At 43.7% G+C, this 21635-nt stretch overlaps 2 protein-coding genes across 3 annotated transcripts in view; one reads left to right on the top strand and one right to left on the bottom strand.

The window, feature by feature from the left end:
• Nucleotides 1–7011, bottom strand: part of LOC112575592 (zinc finger CCCH-type with G patch domain-containing protein-like) — a 35693-nt gene extending 28682 nt beyond the window's left edge. The window contains exons 1-10 of one of the 2 annotated variants that reach the window (XM_025257548.1): nt 6839–7011; nt 6357–6453; nt 5729–5850; nt 4736–5116; nt 3480–3574; nt 2901–2963; nt 2484–2638; nt 1947–2119; nt 1326–1434; nt 288–488 (exon numbers count right to left, since the gene is read on the bottom strand). In XM_025257548.1, the coding sequence (XP_025113333.1) occupies nt 288–488; nt 1326–1434; nt 1947–2119; nt 2484–2638; nt 2901–2963; nt 3480–3574; nt 4736–5116; nt 5729–5850; nt 6357–6453; nt 6839–6886 (1444 nt within the window). In that variant the 5' untranslated portion in view covers nt 6887–7011. The remainder of the gene's footprint in view (nt 1–287; nt 489–1325; nt 1435–1946; nt 2120–2483; nt 2639–2900; nt 2964–3479; nt 3575–4735; nt 5117–5728; nt 5851–6356; nt 6454–6838) is intronic. The other variant, XM_025257549.1, reaches the window with a different exon arrangement.
• A 3944-nt stretch (nt 7012–10955) lies between these two features.
• Nucleotides 10956–15593, top strand: LOC112575588. The gene has a single exon (XM_025257538.1). It carries the CDS (start codon nt 11102–11104, stop codon nt 14531–14533), a length of 3432 nt encoding a protein of 1143 aa, XP_025113323.1. The 5' UTR covers nt 10956–11101; the 3' UTR covers nt 14534–15593.
• Nucleotides 15594–21635: the final 6042 nt, after the last annotated feature.

A 21635-nucleotide genomic window follows, 5' to 3' on the forward strand; every position in this document is an offset into this window, starting at 1 on the left:
GAATGCTGTTGAGAAGGAACATGAGGATGGAATGGAAGCATGTTCATAGTTTTGTAAAGCGAAGTTCTCTGGCCTCTGGGGCGACTGAATCATCAATACACCGGTATCCAGTATGAGAGAGTGCGCTAGTGCAGCCCTGAAAATAAAAAAGGTGTACTACATCTAGAGAAAAAAAAAATAACGCATGATGAGCTACGGGCAAGATGTTTTGATGACTAGCTCTGTACCTGCCACACATGAACGAAGAAGAAAGTAGAGCAGCGGGCTGTGTAAAGACCTACAGTTACCTCTCTTGCCGTGAAGTCTCCTGTTGATGAAGTCAAAGACATTTGGCGGCTTGTTACTGCTGCGCAGTTTGTCTCTGGTAGCATCATCTTCCCTCTTCTTGTCTGCCTTCTTCTTTTGCTTCTCAAGTCGCTTCATGGCATCGAACAGATCCGAGCTGCCTGCCATCTCCTTCAGTTCCATGATTCGGTCCAGAGACTTACCTGTCAGAGAAAGGTTTCGTAACATGCCATAGATGAAAAATGAGCTACAAGCTTGAAAACACTGCTGTAGCTGTTATTATTACTATTGGCAGCTGTATAGCTAATAAAAGTATATTTTAAATTTTGCATGAGCACTTGTTTTTCGTTTAGAATAATTTCTTCGTTTCTTTGCGTTCCTTCTCTATTTCTCTCACTTTTGCACCCACACACACAGAGGAGAATGGAGGAAGACAATCACCTTTTGCTGAGGTAATAAGAAAAACTCGATCAATCACACCTTTCTATGGCTGAGCTTTGAAACACACTGAAAATGACAAGAATGTTAACCACCCACCCACTCCCCATCTGTAAAAATAGACGTCTATCTCCACTAACCTTTCTTCCCACAACATCCTTCAAGCCAATATTAAATTAAAAAAAAAGTGCACGATGAGATTTATCACCAAAAAATGCAAAATAAATATTGGCACATGTTATAACAATACTGAAAATATAAAAACCTCATATGCAACAGTACTTCTCCAATACACAGCTGTGATTTATAGCTTCCCAGCCATTAACAAAAAACTACAACTGCTGTTATCATCACCTCCCACTTACTATTGCAACTGACTACTTATCAGGAACTAATGCAGGTACTCAACAGGAACTACTACAGGAATTGATACCACCACATTACCAGGAATTACATTATCACTATCAGATCACCTGTTACCACCACCATCCATTTTCAACTACCACTATCATCGTCTAGTCAGGAACAACGCCGCTACTTCTCATTAGCGGCATCTACCCCTAACCAGGTACTTGGTTGACACACCAGGCACACCATCTCACCTTGTGGCAAAAGCATGATCGGCACAGGCTCTGCTTTGCCTTGGCTTCTTGTGCCTAATCCTTCTCCTACCACATAGCCCATGCGGGCCATCAGCTTGGATCCAATACCCTGGAAGTTACAAAAGGCTGAGGAAGTGACAAAGGGAAAATTCCCACGAAAATGCCTGTAAAAATTCTTTGTCTTATAAATACTCATAAAATCATATAGGTGATCATCTAATATTCTAATGGTATTTGGTTAGTTTCATTGGCAGGAGATGGTTTCTATCTTGAGGAAATGTCACACTATGAAGGATTTGGCTGGAAAAGTTTGGGTGACCAGGAATGGAGGTGGGGGCCATGAGTTTACAGGGGTACCCAGAGAGGCAGCCTGCAAACAGGTGTTACAAATAAAGGGACCTGATTTGAACCCAGGATCATTTGGTTTTCGCACCAGTGGTAACAAGTGAGTGTTATACTTCTCATACTCAATGTCTCCTCAAAGAAAAGGAAACTAGCAAAAAGTGTACGGAGGTTGCAAATACTGCCAAGAACATTGCTATAAATAAACTACAAATGACATCAGCTGCACCATTTAACTTCTCGTCTGCTTTGATTGAAAAAAACTCAGAGATTTCTTGCCCTAGTATGTGCTTCCCATTCCCCAAATGCCGCTGTTGATTGTGGTGGTCGCCAAAGAAATACAGGCAACTCTTCTCCATCTTCACTGTCAGAAGCATCTAGCGTTTGTCTCCCTTGGTTCAGGTCCTGGTCTGACTCATCTTCTGTATCTCCTTCACCTCCTGCTGGGCTTTCTGTTCACACACCATTGATCTTACGATCTCTTCCCCACAATATCATCACACCAATCAAAGGCAATCCTCATATTTAAATATCTGCATATATTTTCATAAATATTTCAGTCACGTAAACCTCAAAAGGTTGACCACATGATGCTATCAATACTTTGTCAGCAAGCAAATGTAGATCATTGTTACACAATAAATTACACTTTTTCTTCTTATTTTTATTTCATTATATTACAAGCAACTGAATTTAGTACATCTAGACCTAAAGCTAAAAGGACAACACATTTCTGTAGTTTCTATATAATTATCTAGTAAGAAAAAAGATAAATGTCAAAATGTATGAAATTAATGTAAATTAAAATCTACTCACCAGATGGTACAACTTGTGCGATATCAACATCAAGATCCTCACCATAGTCATCAAAATGAACACTGATTAGATCGTCTTTAATATCTGTTATAGTGGCAGCATACCAGATCTTGTCTGAATACTGGGCTAAACACTTCATGTCAATAGCCAGAGTGCTTAGTAAAAAATAAAAAAAAAAACTATCATTAAAAATCAACAAATCTAATTAGCAAAAAGCATTGCATCAGCAATAACACTAAGATATATAAGGTTCTTAAAAAATTTCTTATAACTTCATCATTGTATAGCTGATTAAACAAGGTCTGTCGGGAAAGCATCCATATTTCTTTATTTGATATCCTTTCACAAACTCTAAAGGGATAATAAAAAAAAAAAATAATGTATGAGGTGGACATAACTGGCATCTACACTTCTCACCTGTGATCAGCCTCAATAAATTCTCTAAGTTCTTCCAGACGTACTTCATAACCATGTGAATACCTGAAAACGTATTCCTGGTTAACAGTAAATGAGCATACACATTTTTTATTATTATCTTGCCAGGATGTACTTATTGGTTTGAATTTATAGGTTGATAACAAAAGTACTTTTATCCATGTGACACAATTAAGTGCTCTGATTGACCAATATAGACATACTGCTAATGAAGTTATCATGTACTATCATTGTCTCATTATTGTTACAGAAACTGCACTCATTATTACTATTCTGTTACTGTTGTAAAAGGTCCCACAACAAATACATTTATTTTCTGTATAATTTTGATTTTAAATTAGGTGGCATAGGAAAAGAAAACAGATTTAAATTGATCTTCAAAGAAAAAAAAAATGTACCTGCAATATTCACATAGCAGACTAAGTCACCAAAATATAGATGAATACATGCCTTTGCTTACTTTGTATCAATAAATCTAAATATTCCTGTAGTGCTGACATGACTATGTATGAATTTACAACTTGCTAGCACTGTTTCTATGAGGATGCATCTTAACTTTACCGGCACTGATCACTGGAGAAGCGACAGTGACCATCAAGGTAGAATTTGCAAGGTAGCATTGATGAGTGGGTAGGTGTAGTAAACATCACATTTACCTATTGAAATAAACAAACAAAAATAATAAATGTACCCCATAGTATATATTAACCAGATAATCTTATTTCCATTTAACATCCCATTTCACTTTTTCAGTATTTTTTCCAGATTATGCTGCAAGTCTTAAAAAATGAGCTCTTTTACAAAGTTATTGTTGCAGATAACTGACAATGGTTTGAAACTACTGCTTTTAAATATACTTAGGTAGCATTATATGATGCAAGCAGCAACGGTTGTAATATTCAAAAAAAGGAAAACCTGGTATGGAAAGGACAGGCAACAGTGGAGTGATGTCCCTTCCCCTAATCAACTTAAGGAGATTAGCTCTTCCAGTTTTTCTGTTTCTTAGGGTGTCATCAGTTTTTGATTTTAGTACACTTTGTTTTTTCTATTCTTCTTTCTGGTATCTTGATCTTTAAATTGGACTTGTTCACTTTTTTGTGGCCTTTAGTGTTCAAGACTTTCTGTTTGACTGTTGATATTTTCCACCTACTGAGGCAAAAGCCACACTATTCTGTGACAGCGACAGTGAGCAGCTGACAATGCACTTTGTGAAACTGTGAATATATTTTGCATTTGCTGACCTCACATCATGTGTTTTATTCAACATGTCAAGTTTGAGGATCTACATTTTCCTGGTTCACCCACATTCCACGCTTCTTTGCCGCTATCAGTCCCAGCCTTAACAAAAGTTTAACATTTTGTTTTCAAATAGCATTTTTAGAATGCAAACTGAGTTCTCCTCAAATAGGAAGGAAAGTGCCCCATATACATTTGTTGTTATTATTATTATTAACATAAAGAGAAATTCACTGAAAAGCCAGTTCACAAAGATAGAATGAATGGCAGAATAACGCAGTTATAATCTGTGACTGCTGCATATATGTTGCTAGCAAGAAGAAACATATGATAGTTCTAAGTTAAAACTCCCTTGAAAGATACAAATTGTCTCATGTTCTTCAAAACAGCAGGCATTAGAAAGGAAAAATAAAAAATCAAAGGGTAACCAATTTAAAACTTTTTCGTGTTTGTTCTGGTGTGTGTGCGAGAGAAAGTGTGTGTGCGTGTGTGCAAGTGTTAAACAAAGATACATGAATCATTTCTCATCATAGTTTTTTTACAATTACTCTGTAGGAGTCTGAGGATTTCCTGTACATTACCAGTATGTGTTCCTCTTGCTCTGAGTGTTTCCTAGCCGAAATGATCAAAGCATTGTGATAATCCAGCTTTCCCCAGTCATGTGAATGTGGTGCCCGACACTTGAGTCCCACAAGGTCAGACAAATCCTCATCAACTGAACTAAGTAAATTGTTTCCCTTGGACAAATCTCCTTCCTTATTTCCAGCAGGTTCATCAAAGCTATCTTCGGAACTGCTGTCATCTTCAGCTAACACACTTGTATTACCAGTTAATGACTGATGAAAAGAATTGTCAGAACTTTTAGAAGCAAGATATGTCAGGGTTGAATTAACCCCTGAAGAAGGGACACAGGCCGTAGCTCGTTCTGTTGAATCAGTTTCCTTTTGGTCTTGGATTTTAGCCTGGAAAAATTTAAGAAACATACTTTAACCACCAATATTCAACACCATTCATTTTTGTATATGTATGTGTGATATCCACCCCCATCATTAAACATTTACTAGGAATCCTAAAAGGTAGCTTTAGCTTATAGTGTAATCTAAACAATTCAGAATCTAACATGTACACTTTACTTTAAGGGACTGGATGAAATCTATATAAGACAAAAATATTACTCATAGTATCAAGATTATCTAAGCTTATATAATCATCATCTCCATATGATGACTTCTAATTTTCATCTGAAAATTGTGCAGCCAGACACTGATAGTCTACAAGAAAATATCTACACACAAGAAATAATCTGAAAACCAGGTTTAAAGAGTAAATTCAGACTTAGACACTACTTTCACAACTGATGAAATTTAAAGCTCACTCTAACATAAAATAAAATAATGCTGTTGCAATATTGATGTTTGTATTGAAAAAAAATAACAATTTTAGAAATCTATACTTTTGTAAATTTGTACTCAAGCTCCTATAAAATACACACAAGTATTTCTGACATAGTTTTGTAACTTGCAGCAAAAATCTCTGTCCAGCACCTAGCAACATCTGAGCTTTGTTTCTCTCACCTGAAATGCTTTGTATTCGTCGCCAGCAGGCTCTGCAGGACTGGTGCTGGAAGCTGTCATCACATTCTCTACGTCTTCTAGGGACTTCAGAAGCAGGCTTTTTTTCAATGAAAGCAGACTACCTAGAAGGCCAATATGATAGCTATCACAATCAACTCTGCTAGAGCAGGAACTTAATGACCCTAGTTGTGATATTAAAATAAATTCAAACCAACAAACACACTTTTTATACAAAACAAAACACAAAACCAAATATATCTGTAGGAACCATGCTGGTAAAATGTGATCCACACTAAACCAAGCAGAAGAATCTTTGCCTGTTGACTAAAAGCCATCGGCATATTCTTGGTTTTACAGCCACTGGCAACTTGTTTGTTTATACTGCTATTTCTTAGAACAAACATAATTAAGGACGTTAAACTCTGCCACATTTTTTCAATGTTTTAACTTACTTGGCCTTAATTTGCACTGCACCATAACAGACATTGCAATGTCTCCATAGCAGTGAGCTCTCACTGTTTTAACCTTAGCCCAAAGGCCAAACTACTGTGGCAGGTCTTTACAGAATTTTCTAATGAGCGAAAGACTCCAGTTAGAAGAAAGAGAGAAAGCTTAGAAATCATAATACCTTCAGTTAATGATACAAGCTCTTCAAGATCACACTTTAGTTGTCTCAGATCTTCTGCACCACCAGCAGCCGCAAGTGCCTGATCTACCTGTGCCAACTAAATAAAAATTAAAAAACCAAATTAAAACAAGTAAACCTAACAACAAATTACGTATTTTGTACTTATATTTTATATGAAAATTGCCGTTTTCTTTCGTAAGAACTGCAGTGAACATGGCCCACAGCGTGAATGTGTCTAATACATTCTGTAATTGACTTGTAAGGTTAGAAAGGTTTATAAAACTTTACTGCTCTAGATCATTCCATTTCATGATTTTCCTTAGGTTTAACACGGCAAGTTTTAAAAAATATATTTTTTTTTAGTTATCTCTCTAAAATGTAGCAAATGGTGCGTTGAATATCTGCTCAACTATCAAATGTCAACACATCACATCGGTGCACTGTTTAATTACTCTCTTTCATTACTTCTCATTATCACTCACTTGCACTCGGTACATTTCAAGAGCTTGAGTTAATTGCGACTCATCCATTTCATTCGTTTGCCTTTCAAAATCTGTCTAAACAGACAAAACCTAAACCGAAACCTGCTCCTCGCTGAAGAAACTCAAAAGCGTCGCCATGTCTGCTGCGTCTCCGCTTCTCAGTTTGGAGTTACTTCCCTTACTCTCTCAAGCCGGGTGTGAGAGAGAGATGGGTGGGAGAGAGAGATGGGTGGGAGGAGGGATGCTGACAGCAGGAAATAGAAAAAGTATTTGCAATATCACGGTGACACATGTTGCTACCTCAGGTATTTATCCATGCATGGTGCATGTGTATCTCAGATGTTTATCCGTGCATACAGACCTGACGAGAGATGTGTAGGCCCCGGTCTTCGCCAGTTATTTTTTTTTCTTCGCTTTTTTTTTAAACAAAAGCGAAAAGAAGAGGTATCACGAGGGGGGGGGGGGGTAAAAAAAAAGTAAAACTTCAAAAAAATCAGTTTGATGTAGGCTTCACCACTACTTGAGTTACAACTGACTCCAATAATTGTACTAAAAATGTATTTTTATCATGGGAAGCTTTCGCACAGACGCCGTGTTCATATTTTTTAAAGGTTAACTCCCTTAGCTAATTCCCCAAGATTCCCCTCATGGCAGCGGGACAATGGAAGCCTGGTTGCAAAGGTGTGGGCATTGTGCTTCGTCTTCTCTTCCTCAGATCATTCACAAGTCAGAAACTAAAAGTCTGGCTCAAGCTTTTGATGAAAACAGGTTTGCTACCAGAAAGCGTTGAGAAAAAAGTTGTTGACGGGCACGTCTAGCGGGTACTAGTTCAAAACAGTCTTGCAAAAGTTTGTAACTTGCTTATGTGTATAATTTGCTAATATTTATAGTTCGTTAATTTTCTGCTTGCTAATGTGCATGATTTGCTAAAGTGCACAGTTTGCTCAATAATTTGTACAGTTTGCACACATTAATCAAAAAACCTTCTAAAAAAATTAAAATTTTATAAATGTGTAAGTATTTTTAATTCGCCTATTATATCAGTCCTGTTTTTCCCGATAATAAGCTGGATAGCTCGTCCACAGGAATATCTGCCACCTTAAAAGCCCCGAAACAGCTGATCAAAGTCGATCATCTTCCGTCAGTTTCACATCAACTTGGAAAAAACTTGCGCGTGACATCATCATCAGCATCAGCATCAGCATCATCATCATCATCATCCATCATTTCATCATCATCATCACGGTCACGCATGACACGAAGTCCGGAGCGTCTTTCGTTGGATGCATTTGAAGATGGCGTCGCTGGCGACTGCTGATGAATAATAAATATTTTGCCGTCGGTGGAAGCCGGCTTTACTGCTGGGACAGAAAATTTATTAGAGCTCGTAAGGTTTAGTTCACGATCCGCTACAGCGAGGACACAGTGGCACTCTCGCCTCATTTAAAAAAAAATGGAGCAAGGTTTTATCTCTCTGGGTTCTTTTTAACTGCAGGCTGAATAAAAGTAAGAAATGTTATAAAAGCACACATGGGATGATTTGCTTTGACAGTAGACAGAACGAGGAAAACAACAAAGAAAGAAAGAGACAGACAGAACACTTCTAATATTGCTGCTGTAGTGGTGTTGATGATAATTTTGATATTCGGGAAAAATAAGGCGCACATCATACTAGTATAAAGAAATACTTGTCTGTGTAAGGAAAAGAAAGTTACAAAATAATTAAACAACGGCCCACATTGCAAACACGTAGCAAAAAAGAATACACACAGGCATGCATACAACAAAGAGAATAAAATCTCTTCAAAACTCAAAGAATAAAAGACACAGGCAGATAGAAAAAGAAACACACATATATTTCCTGTTCACATGTTTTTCTTGTTAATATAAAGACATTACTCTTGCTTTTAAAGGCATATAGGGGAGCAGCTTTTATCTAATAATAGGGTAATGCTCGTTGGAAGATATTTTTTCCAGAAATCCGAGTGAATACACCCCTCGAAATTCAGGCCTACAAACATCTCCGTGCCCAGAAAAGCGGTTGAGAACAAATATCATGATCACATATGACTACCTTTACTTTCACGGGCGCCAAATGTTTATTAAGTGAATCTGAAAAAAATTGCACCCCACTAGTTCTTTAATGCCATGCCACTTTTTTTATAAACTATGTATTATTTGCTAAACAAGACATCCTTCTCTCGCGACTGCAATGAAACCTGAATCCGTGTTGCACATGATAGCGATTCAGTATACAGATTTTTCTTTGCTCAATTTTTTGAAACTATTTACTTGAACGAAGAAAGACCCTAGGTTTTTGGAGCTCAAGTAGTTTTCACAAACGAGTGGCATTTCCCCATGTACTCCTTGCAATTATTTTAAGTGGGGCCAAACTCAGGTTAGAGCTAAAGTTAGGACTGGGCAAGAGTTTCGTATCAGTCGAAGATGCTGGCCCTGGTATGAATGTTGACAGGTAGAAAGCGCTCTGTCATGAACCAGTCTGGTTCAAGGCCAGAAAACAGCGCCGAACTAGTAATAGAAACATTAAAGAGGGGCAGTTAGTACCCTGAGGCGATACAGGCTGCGGGTGGACAATAGGGGGTAAAGATGTTATCTCCCTTTGGGGTAGCAGAGCCTGGGAATCGAGGCCGCTTACGAAAAGGGAGCCGCAGGCATCACTTCACGGGTACGTTACTTCACGGGTGCTAATGGAAAGTCCCGTACACTCGGTCGTGAGAACAGCGTTTGTTTTCTTTACCACCGACTGGACACTAGTGCTGAATAGGGGAGCTAGACTTAGCGTCGCGACAGTCGGAGGGTGTGGGAGCCGACCGTGGGAAGATGAGCGGTGGATAGATGATGGGTACCCGAGTATAGCGCGAGGGGGTGTAGTCCCTCTAGTCAGAGTTCGATAGCGTCAGAACTAGTTTGGTAGAATTGACAGGGGCCACGTGGCCCGGTAGTATATAAGCTAGAACCGCACTGTAGTCGAGGCTTTTCCCCTCGTGTTCCAGCAGAGACGTAGTCTCTGAGTGATTGTCAGTCGCAGGCAGCAGGTCTGAAATAGGGAAGCCCGTTCAGTCAGAACGTATCACTACCTGCTGGCACTTGTGATCTGGTGGTGTAGAGAGGAGAGTGTGCGCTGTAACCAAGGATTGATTCCCCCGACGACAAGCGAGGGAATTTACTGTGTCCGGCAGCAAGACGTGCGAGGCAGCGGTTGGCAGACCCCACCGTGCCACCGGTCCAGTGTGGTCATCTACAGAACAGCCTACAGTCATCTCTACTGCGAGAATCGTCGCTGCACCCATTGCCTGGAGCAACTGGGTGGGACAGTGACAAGAAGTCTGGAAGACCAGGTGCATGCAGGCAGCTGCACCCATCTTCAGGGGGCAACGACTTTCAGTCCAGAAGTCAGCTCTACTACGAGTATCGTCGCTGCATCCATTGCCGGGGGCAACTGGGTGGGACAGTGATAAGAAATCGTCTAGGAGACCAGGTGTATGCAGTCAGCTACACCCATCTTCAGGAAGCAACAAACGAAGCAGTCGAGTGGGACTATCAGTACGATATTATTCCAAGACTGAATTGTGTGTCAGGGACGGACCGCGTGTCCCGACCTATGTGCAGATACGTGCAGATACGTAAGATCTAATTATTTTCTCAATTCATTGTTGTTTAAGTGTCTTCATGTCAACCTAATTTGCTTTTGTTTTAATTACAATCTTTTACTTTGTACACTGTCTTGTCAGTTGAGTGTTTGCGCACGCGGGTGTGACTGCTGGTCAGAACGCGTGCGGACGTGCGTACGGGCGGGAGACTGTGTGTGTGAGGGTGAAAGCCGGGTGGAGCGAGCCAGCCAAAGGGACCCCTTTCCCCTCGGGCTAGTCAGGCCAGCCTTCTCCCAGCCTAGTTACGTCACAAATGGGGGCTCGAGCCGGGGATTGAATGTCCATTTTAGGTTGACCATTTTGTTTTGACATAGTGCGAGAGTGTGTTGTCTTGCGTCTTGTGTCGTGTCTCTGTCGCTGCGGTGAACACCTTAGATTCTGTATGTATTGATGTATTTTACTATGCTACTACATGCTAGCTAACTTGTGTGAGAATCAGAATTGCTTAATTAATTGCTCATTGTGTAATTGCTGATTGGACATCGGTGAACACCGATTGGTGCATTGTAAACAGGTTGCAAGTGCCCAGCAAGTAGCTAGTATAGAATAGTTGAACATAGTAGCTAGAATTAGAGCTCTGGAAGTAGTAAGGATGGATAGGGAATTCTGTCTAACCGACCGAGAGAAGAGAAAGGAGTTAAAGGAAGACGGCGAAGAACTCGGACTAGTAGGAGACAATTTAGTGGCGTTTATAGGCAGAGAGTTGGAAAAATGGAAGAAATACAAGAAAGAGGAGGAGGATAGAATCAAACGCGAAGAGGCGCGAGAAAGAGAGTACGCGGAACGCGATGTGAGGAGAGCTGAACGCGAGAAAGAACGCGAGAGGAGGAGAGCTGAGCGTGAGAAAGAGCTAGAAGAGCGCGAGAAAGAGCTAGTAATGCGCGAGTTTATAGAGATGTTAGAAGAAATCTGCGAAGAGAAAGGTAAAACTGAGGAAGAGTCACGACAGTTTATAGAGTACAATTTAAAGGGCTGTCGCTGGGGAACAATAGCCGAAGAGAGAGAGGAAAAGGCTAGAGTAAAGGAGGAAGAGAGAGTTGGGCGCGAACGTGCGCGAGAGCGGGTCGAAAGCAAGAAGTCTGAAAAGAAAAAGAAAGAGCAAACCAAGCTCGAGAAAGAGCGAGAATTCCTGCGAGAGGTGCGCCGGATAGGCGGGGTCAGCTTAGATGACAGTGATCCGGCCGAGGCAGGTAATTACAGGTCAGAGCGTGGGGTGGTGCCCGCTGGTAGCTGTTCTAGGTGTGGGGGTGCAGGGCATGACCCGAGGTCTTGTCCCCAACAGTCCGACAGGCTGAGGAGATCTGTAGGTGTGAAGTGTTACAGCTGCGGGGTGGTAGGGCACTATTCGCGCAGTTGTCCCCGTGGTTACGAGTTGCGTGAGGCTGTAACCACGAGGGGGGAGAAGCTAGCTAGCGAGGTAGATGCTAGCGGCGCATACGCCAGTGACAGGAGTGCTACCGAGGGACAGGTTAGCGACGTAGGGTCTGGCGATGCGGTAACCAGCGGCGCGTATACTAGTGGTAGAAAGGCTGCTGATGTTAAGGTTAACGAAGTGAATCCTAGCAAGGAAGAAGCTAGAGGAGTAGAAACTGGCGAGGAGGCCAGCGGGAAGGAGGGAGTTTTCCAAGGTGTGGAGACTACCCATGAGGGAGGAGGGTTAGGAGATGCAGATTTTCCTAATCTCCTCGTGAGCCAAGCCGGGCACAGTCACGCTGTTAGGCAACTGCAGGTACAGGACCAGGGTCTTTGGAAGGCGCGAGAGCTGGTTAGCGGTACCAGGGCATTGCAGGCAGCAGGAAGTGGCGATCGCGAGAGGCGAGTGCCGGTTGGTAGTGTGGATCAGCTGCAGGCGGGCGACAGCGGTCATCGTGAGATGCGAGCGCCGACTGTCGTTAGGGAACCGCTGCAGACAGGTGACATTGGCAGTCTTGGAGACCAAGTGCCAACTGTCGTTAGAGAACCGCTGCAGGCGGTTGACAACGGCCATCGTGAGATGCGAGCGCCGATTGTCGTCAGAGAACCGCTGCAGGCGGATGACACTGGCAGTCTTGAGGAACAAGTGCTAGCTGTCGTTAGAGAGCCGTTACAGGCGGGTGACAGCGGCCACCGCGAGAGGCGAGCGCCGACTGTCACCAAGGAACCGCTGCATGAGAGTGACACTGGTGATCTTGAGGAACAAGTGCCAGCTGTCAGAGAAGCAGCGCAGTTGCAGGTAGGAGACAGTGACTGCCCGGAGGGGCTAGTGTCAGCTGTCAGGGGAGAGCCGTTGCAGGCAGGGGACAGTGGCAGTCCGGAGGGACTAGTGCCAGCTGTCGAGAGCGTACTGCTGCGGGCCAAAGACGACGGTGATCCTGGAGGGCGGGAACCGACTGTCTTTGAGAGGCCGTTGCAGGCAGGGGACTCTGGCAATCTTGATGAACAAGTGCCAGCGGTCAACGAAGGAACATTGCAGCCAGGTGACAGTGGCAGTCCGGAGGGACTGGTACCAACTGTCAAGAGCGTGCTGTTGCGGGCCAAAGACGACGGTGATCCTGGAGGACGGGAACCGACCGTCTTTGAGGTGCCGTTGCAGATAGGGGGCGCTATCAAGCACGGAGAGGGAGTGCTTACTATCCGTTGCGTCCTAGTTATCACCGTAGACGGCGAACCGGGTCTAGCTGTGAGACCGGCAGTATCGCCTGCGGGCAGGAATGGGGAGGTGGGGGCGACTGTACAGACGGTGGCAGTCAAGGTGAGCTCCACACCCATTGCAGAATGTGCGGAAACCGCCAGAAGTGACCGCACGGCTGAAGCAGTAGGATTTAAGAAGCATGACGAGATGCATCTGGAGGTGCAGCGGCTGGAGGAAGCCATTCGTCGCAGTAAGGCAGCCTATGAAGAGGCGAGTCGACTAGAGCAAGCAAAGCAGAGAGAGTTGCAAGACTTGCTTCGAGCGATTGCAGACAGAGAGCGGGAACGTGAAGACACCCGAAAAGCTCTGAATCGCTTGCGGAAGAAAATTAGGAAGGAGAGAAACAAACTCAACAAGTTAGTGTCTAATGCCACTCTGGGTCGGATCCGGTCAGATCTGGTCAGTAAGCAAGAGCTGGACAGAACAAGTCAGTCACGTCTACAGCACCAGAAGGAGGCCAGCAATATGTATGCAAACGAGAAGTTTGGTGAGGTGCAGAACCCTATTCGAAGACTAGAGAAGAAGATGGGGGAAAGCAACAAGAAGAAGAACGAAATGGCCAAGGCTGTGTCAGCGTTATTAGAGGGAGTGCAGAGGCTCCACAAGGACTCAGCAGAGGTGCAGGCTCTCTTAAGGGAAGAGCAAGCCTGGCATGAAAACACACTGACTGACATCCAGCAACAGTGGGAGCCGAGAAAGCAGCTGCCACGTGAGAATCAAGAGAGGCGGCAAGCAGAGGTGGAAGTGGCAGCCAAGCCGCGTGTGGTGCAACAGGTTACCAGCTCCGTCAACGAGAACAGTTCTCAGTTGAAGCCCACCTGTGCGATGCAGAAGCTGGAGCAGAATGAGCTGGAGAACTTACGGATACAACTTGCAGAGGAAATGGGTGACTCGGAGAGAGTCCGAGTAGGCGTGAAAATGCACGATCAGTTGAAGGCGAGGGTAGAATCGCCGACGTGTGCATCAGACGGGGGGCTTGCACAGAGACCTACCGCCAGGTCGACAAGCCAGCGAACCCAGCGCAGTAAGAGGTCAAGAAGGCGTGGCCGGCGAAGGCATGCGTCCTCAAGGCTGGGAGTGGACAGGACATCACGTGATGTCAACAAGGTAGGCGGGGCCGCATCGGTAGAGATAGGTGAAGCGCTTTTCGCCTCAGGCGGCCAGGGCGAAAGGGTGCAACGTGACCAGAAGCGGGTAGGCGGCACCTTGATGAGGACACCGCGACTAGGCCCGGTGTGGGAACGTCAACACGTTGCTCATGGTAACGAACAGGTAGTAAACAGCCTGCGTTATCAGAAGTCGTTGCACAGGAAAGTAAATTGGCTAGGTAGCTGCAGAAGTCGGCAGGTCTGAAACAACCTGGAGGTCGACGGAAGCAGAACTATGTACGAAAAGCCAACTGGGGAGGGGGTCGCCGTTCGTCAAGCAGCACCACGCCCACTTGAGACACAGTTCGGGCAAACGTCGAGGTGTAGGAAAGAGAATATTTCGTGCGCAGGATGACGTAACCCTTGCTTTACAGGGTAGGGTCAAGGCTAGTGATGTCAGGTCAAGCATGGTGCCAAACATATACGGGCCGAAGGACGGCGTTAGTCGCACCGCATGTGCGGAGTTAGAGTATGGCTTGGCCGCATGGGATGGTGCGCAAGGATTCATTCCGTACTGGGCTGAATGGAATCTTTGGAAGGGGAATGACCGCAAGATAGAACTAGCTGAGTCACGTGTGCGCGAGTAAGCACACTTCTAGTTTCTGTAAGGTCGTGTAAATATTCATTCGTGTATGATTTTTAAAAGTGTGTTGTAGTATCTCGGGCAGTAAGCAGAGGACACCCAGTAGAGTGTTATTTCAGGAAAACGGAGAGAATGCGGGCGATCGTAAGTGTACCGTCATATGGAATGATAGGTAATTACGGGTTTATTCCTCCGCTGTTGTTCTGGCCTGAGTTTAAGCAAAACCCCAGGTTTTACTCTTGAGTAGGGGGGTGTCATGAACCAGTCTGGTTCAAGGCCAGAAAACAGCGCCGAACTAGTAATAGAAACATTAAAGAGGGGCAGTTAGTACCCTGAGGCGATACAGGCTGCGGGTGGACAATAGGGGGTAAAGATGTTATCTCCCTTTGGGGTAGCAGAGCCTGGGAATCGAGGCCGCTTACGAAAAGGGAGCCGCAGGCATCACTTCACGGGTACGTTACTTCACGGGTGCTAATGGAAAGTCCCGTACACTCGGTCGTGAGAACAGCGTTTGTTTTCTTTACCACCGACTGGACACTAGTGCTGAATAGGGGAGCTAGACTTAGCGTCGCGACAGTCGGAGGGTGTGGGAGCCGACCGTGGGAAGATGAGCGGTGGATAGATGATGGGTACCCCGAGTATAGCGCGAGGGGGTGTAGTCCCTCTAGTCAGAGTTCGATAGCGTCAGAACTAGTTTGGTAGAATTGACAGGGGCCACGTGGCCCGGTAGTATATAAGCTAGAACCGCACTGTAGTCGAGGCTTTTCCCCTCGTGTTCCAGCAGAGACGTAGTCTCTGAGTGATTGTCAGTCGCAGGCAGCAGGTCTGAAATAGGGAAGCCCGTTCAGTCAGAACGTATCACTACCTGCTGGCACTTGTGATCTGGTGGTGTAGAGAGGAGAGTGTGCGCTGTAACCAAGGATTGATTCCCCGACGACAAGCGAGGGAATTTACTGTGTCCGGCAGCAAGACGTGCGAGGCAGCGGTTGGCAGACCCCACCGTGCCACCGGTCCAGTGTGGTCATCTACAGAACAGCCTACAGTCATCTCTACTGCGAGAATCGTCGCTGCACCCATTGCCTGGAGCAACTGGGTGGGACAGTGACAAGAAGTCTGGAAGACCAGGTGCATGCAGGCAGCTGCACCCATCTTCAGGGGGCAACGACTTTCAGTCCAGAAGTCAGCTCTACTACGAGCATCGTCGCTGCATCCATTGCCGGGGGCAACTGGGTGGGACAGTGATAAGAAATCGTCTAGGAGACCAGGTGTATGCAGTCAGCTACACCCATCTTCAGGAAGCAACAAACGAAGCAGTCGAGTGGGACTATCAGTACGATATTATTCCAAGACTGAATTGTGTGTCAGGGACGGACCGCGTGTCCCGACCTATGTGCAGATACGTGCAGATACGTAAGATCTAATTATTTTCTCAATTCATTGTTGTTTAAGTGTCTTCATGTCAACCTAATTTGCTTTTGTTTTAATTACAATCTTTTACTTTGTACACTGTCTTGTCAGTTGAGTGTTTGCGCACGCGGGTGTGACTGCTGGTCAGAACGCGTGCGGACGTGCGTACGGGCGGGAGACTGTGTGTGTGAGGGTGAAAGCCGGGTGGAGCGAGCCAGCCAAAGGGACCCCTTTCCCCTCGGGCTAGTCAGGCCAGCCTTCTCCCAGCCTAGTTACGTCACACGCTCTATGACTTGTTTATCATTTATAACAATTTCAGGGACCTGTTGAGGCTGTTCCCGCTCTTGATATTTAAGTTCCAAGTTTTAAAAAATTTAAAAAAAATTAATGTATATATATACACACACACGCAGCGAAGAGAAACAAGAATCAATAGAGGTTGTGTAAGCAAGTTCAGCTTTAAAAATTTCCTTGTGATTACTTTGCGAAAGGGTTATTGTTATTTATACTAACACTGTCGTGCATCAGTGATTCCGACAATATTCAGCAAATACATGGGGTCAGCGATCGAGCAGGGGCACTCTTGCAGCAGATGACACGGAGTAGGATCTCATTACAGAAAGTGACAAAAGCTCTCAATCAAATATACTCGCATTGACAATACAACCTGTTCACAGCTACTGGGGTGTCACAGTGTGACATGTTCACAGTGTGACATGTTCTCAGTGATAGATGATGGGCTACAGCTGCGTATTCAGTGACAGTTCGACCTGTCCGAAACGATTGTGACCTGTTCACAGAAACAGTTGTGCTACAACACAGAGTCTGTTCACAGAGACTTAGTGATATCTGTATCTGTCATTATAGGGGATTTATCATATAAATAGGACAATACTTATATCATCATAATATACGATAATCGGCTCCTCTTCACCATTTTAATCTGTGTGGTTGATGACAGTTCTGTTAAAACCATCAAAAGATGTCCAACATCTTCAGATGGTCAAACTAGACCAAGGGTGGGCAAAGTTTTCTTTTTGCGGGAATATCTGGCCAACCATTGGGAGGCAATGACATTTCCGAACATACATCAGTAGACGGGAATGGGCAGATAACATGAAGATAGTATGAAGCTTTGTTACTGAATTATTTTATAAACATACAAACAAATACAATAAAACAGAAGGAATCAAATGCTGTTGATGAACAGTAAACTAAAGATAAACGAAACTTGATTTGAGCTGTCTTAGGCTGAAAAGGCTATAAACATTTGAACTGTGAAAAAGCTTTAAAATATCTTAAGATGGTGATGATGTTTTAGATTACTCATACTTGGGCATTTCATATTGATGGCTCCTACTGCTTGAATGTTTGTTTGATGATCTTACATCCCGACACCTAAGTGGAGAAACCAAGAACAAGAGTCTTGTCCCCAAAGTGGCAAAAGACGTGTGCAATGACTTTTAAGTACAACCCCGGGGGTATTATTAAATTATTATTTAAGTTAATTTATATATAGCACTTGACACCACCGTCAAAGGCATGCTCAAAGTGCTTTAAAAATAATCATAAAGAAAATAAAGAAAAGCACGCAGACATTGTTAATGAACGTTGATATATAAAAAACACAATAAGATTATTGTGTGTCGGTATAGTGTGGCCACTCATATTACATAAAGCCATCAGTACACATGCGGTCTGTATTCTTGCCATTGCATGAAATGTTAGGTATGTGAATAAAGTTTTGCTTTAAAATGTAGCTAAGAGTTAGTACGATGATTTATGGAAGCTCAACTTTCAATCTTTGAGGGAGTGGCTTAACTTTTGCAGACAGGAATACGGTTCCATAATGACAACTGTTGCTAGAGCATCACACTAACGGTCACAAACTAGTTTCAGAGAGATGCACAATGCTAACCTATCAGACCCGCGTTTACTGTATACGAAGTTTGCTGTGACAACTCACCAAAACGTTAGCAGTTGTAGAAAAGAAATCAGTCTAAGATGACACAGCTGATGCACAGAACTAAACTAAAATGTAAGTTATAGAGAGATGGGACATCACTCTCCATTTAGAGTAGGATAGAGCATCATCTGAAGTGCCCGGGCAAGACAAACCGCTTATCCCTGAGTTCTCCATGTTGTCTCTGGGCAACCACTTATCCTCGCTGCATGAGTACGACCCCAAGAGAAGGTCTCCAGCATGGTAAAGGTATGTCGGCGACTGGCTCATGAAATCCTCGTGATGTAGACGAGTATGGGATTTCTCTATCGTCAGATACAATAAATGCTGCATAATTGCATTTTTAACATCTGGAATTTTCCTTAATCCACCTCCTTGGCACCCTCCCCCCAAACGAAGCTGGAAAAGTCTGAAAAGAAGAAGAAAAGATGAAGCGCATGCAGCTCCCCTCCTCCCACTGACTATAATATGACAACTGTTTTTTTTCACGCAGTGAGTTGTGGGTAACGCGAGGAATTTTTTTTTTTTTTGACGGTTGGGTTGATATGATTCTTTGTGTGACCATCTGTAACAGAGTCATCACATACAGATGACACACGATTTACTTAAGTATCAGAATTAATTAAATCAGAGGAGTCCAACTATGTTTACATAAGACTATTCTACTTTATGAAATTATTCGATGTAAAAAGTCATCTTTTTAACCATTGTATACCTTTACCATGCTGGAGTAGCTGGATATTGTGTGTTAGGTGTTATAGATAATATGTACTCTTGAAAAACGAGAAAGAGATTTTATATTTTTTTTATTCTTTGGGATATGTGGCCATAGACCATCGTTAACAAGGGTGGGGCGGGAATAACAGCAGCATATAACCAATCATGTCAAATGCAGTTAACCGTTTTTGAGTTTTACTGATAATAAAAGTAAATAATATACATGTAATTCAAAACCACTGTGTTCCCTTCGGCGTCTTGATATCACTACAGTCAAATCTCCCTACTATGCCACCTACCGGGACCGAGCAAAAGTGGCATAGTAGCGAGAGTGGCATAGTAGAGAGGGTTCGTAAAAACGGCTTTATTTGTTCAAGTTACCCGTCAGTCCAAAGCAGGGGTGGGCAATTAATTTTCCCAAGGGGCCGCATGAGACATTGGGATGGTTTTAGAGGGCTGGACTAATATAGTTAACTCAGTGTTACCTAATACTGTATATATAGTATATATACTGGCGGGCGGGCCGGTCAGAGACAGGAGGCCTTTGCCCAGGTCTGGTCCAAAGCTCTCAAGAATCGTCGGCTTCGCTAGCTGTCTCCTCTCATTCTCCCCCTCACCTCTTCATCCTCCACCCCTCCCAACCACATCCGCGCACCTGCATCCTGTCGCTAGTCGACCCCCTCACACCTTCCCTCTGTCACGTGGCTGTCACCCGGCCAGCGACCACCACCCCCCCCCACATTGCCAGCCTCCACCCTCCCTGTGTGTGTGCTATGTTCCATCCACCTAACTGCAATGTCCCACACTACCATAGAGTATAATAATCGAGCACTGCGCGGAATTTCACAACTTGTGTCTTTTAACAGTCACCAAAAAAGTGGCATAGTAGCGAGAGTAGGGGTGGCATAGTAAATTTTTTTTTACATTGAATTTATAGTCGGGACCGAGCAAAAGTGGCATAATACCGAGAGTGGCATAGTAGAGGGGTGGCATAGTAGGGAGATTTGACTGTATAGGCTTGTGTAGGGAAGTCGCGAGGTTAGATGCTTTACTATAGCAAGCATGATCATCTCTGCTACAGCGAAATTGGATTGATTGATTGATTTGTTTGTTTGTTTGTGCCTTCACCGCAAAGAGACATTGAATTATGTTCACGAAATCAGAAGACGTGTTTTTGATAGTCGATAATTATAAATATATATATTTTAATTAATTTAATTTGGAGTGTGTAGAGACTCTTTTCTGCAGCTACGATAAGTCATCGGGTGGTTTTCTGACAGTTTTCATGATTTTATGGTGAAACAAGCCAGATGGAAGCTAGTCATTGCGTGCCGCCATGTTTAAGGCCCGGATGTGCTGATGGCTCCGTGTTTGGCTTGCTGCTGCTCTCTCTCTCTTGCTCTGGGAGAGTCCTTTGATACAATGAAGAGATGTGAAAATGAAACCTGAAGCTACAAAGTCAGATTTGTCTGTTTTGCCACACACACACACACAAAACATACACGCATGCGCGCACACACACACACACACACAGAGCAGAATATTCACAGACGGGGACACTGTGTAGTCATAACCCCGGAACAGACTTACAAATGCACACTTTCTTACTCACATCAGTGCAGTTGGTAGACAGAATCCGGCACAAGATCTTTGAAATCCTTTTCTCGTGTCTCTTAAAATGATTTTATAGACATGGAAATGTACGGCCCCTCATTAGAAATTCAACATCGCGAAGGCATATCGTCCCTTTTATAACACACGAAGCGAAGAAATACGATTTTTTTTGTGAGTCTTTCCCGCCACACTGCCGACAATAAGGATCCTCTTTCTTTCTTTTTTTTTCACTTTGACGAAAACGTTATATATACGGTATAAGAATTAAACGGTAAAAATGAAGGGCTGCAAGGACGAGCTACGCCGTTTATGTGATTAATTCATATTTATGCCAGTAGAACCATGTCAGTAGAAACATTTGTTACAGGACCACAAGGAAAGAGAAATACTGACGTGTCACTTCCCACAGAGAAAGAGAGAGAGAGAAAAAAAAATTCAATATTTCAAATATTCAAATATTATTTGTCCTTTGTGTGTGTCAGAAAAAGAGAGAAAAAGCTGAGCAGAGCTTGGCACTGGTGACTAGATGTTTGGAACTGAAACTACAGGTATCTGGGTGGCTTGGTGGATTTTTTTTCGTTTAAAAGCAGTTTACCCTCCAGTCTTTTATTGCAATGGACACGACTGAAAGGATTTTGTGCACTTTCCTTTAATTCGTCGTCATCGTCGTGATTACTGAACTCTGATGTCAAGAGAGAGAGAGAGACAAAAAAAAGAGTTTCTGGATGCACAACACTTTGTAGTCATCTGATGCTCTCCTGCTGACCCGTTACGTTCCCCTTCGATCGTTGCAGACTAGCCGCAAATGACCGGCCAGCTGGCCGGCCCACGCCGTTGTTATGGAAACTCGCGTGTCGTTGCCGGTCGTCGCCGTGAGCTCCTGGCTTGACCCGTGAAAGTTGAGTCGGAATATCGACTGAACCATCAAGACAACATAAACAGTCGGACATTTTGAATCAGTCACGTCTGCCACCAATCCCCCTTCCACCACCCGACCACCTCATCCCTTGATGGGGTTTGTTG

This window comes from Pomacea canaliculata, linkage group LG11, assembly GCF_003073045.1.
Source record: "Pomacea canaliculata isolate SZHN2017 linkage group LG11, ASM307304v1, whole genome shotgun sequence".
Taxonomy (NCBI): domain Eukaryota; kingdom Metazoa; phylum Mollusca; class Gastropoda; order Architaenioglossa; family Ampullariidae; genus Pomacea; species Pomacea canaliculata.

Bases quoted from the DNA above. Each gene is read 5' to 3' on its own strand.
- LOC112575588 (XM_025257538.1), top strand. From the start codon at position 11,102: ATGGATAGGGAATTCTGTCTAACCGACCGAGAGAAGAGAAAGGAGTTA.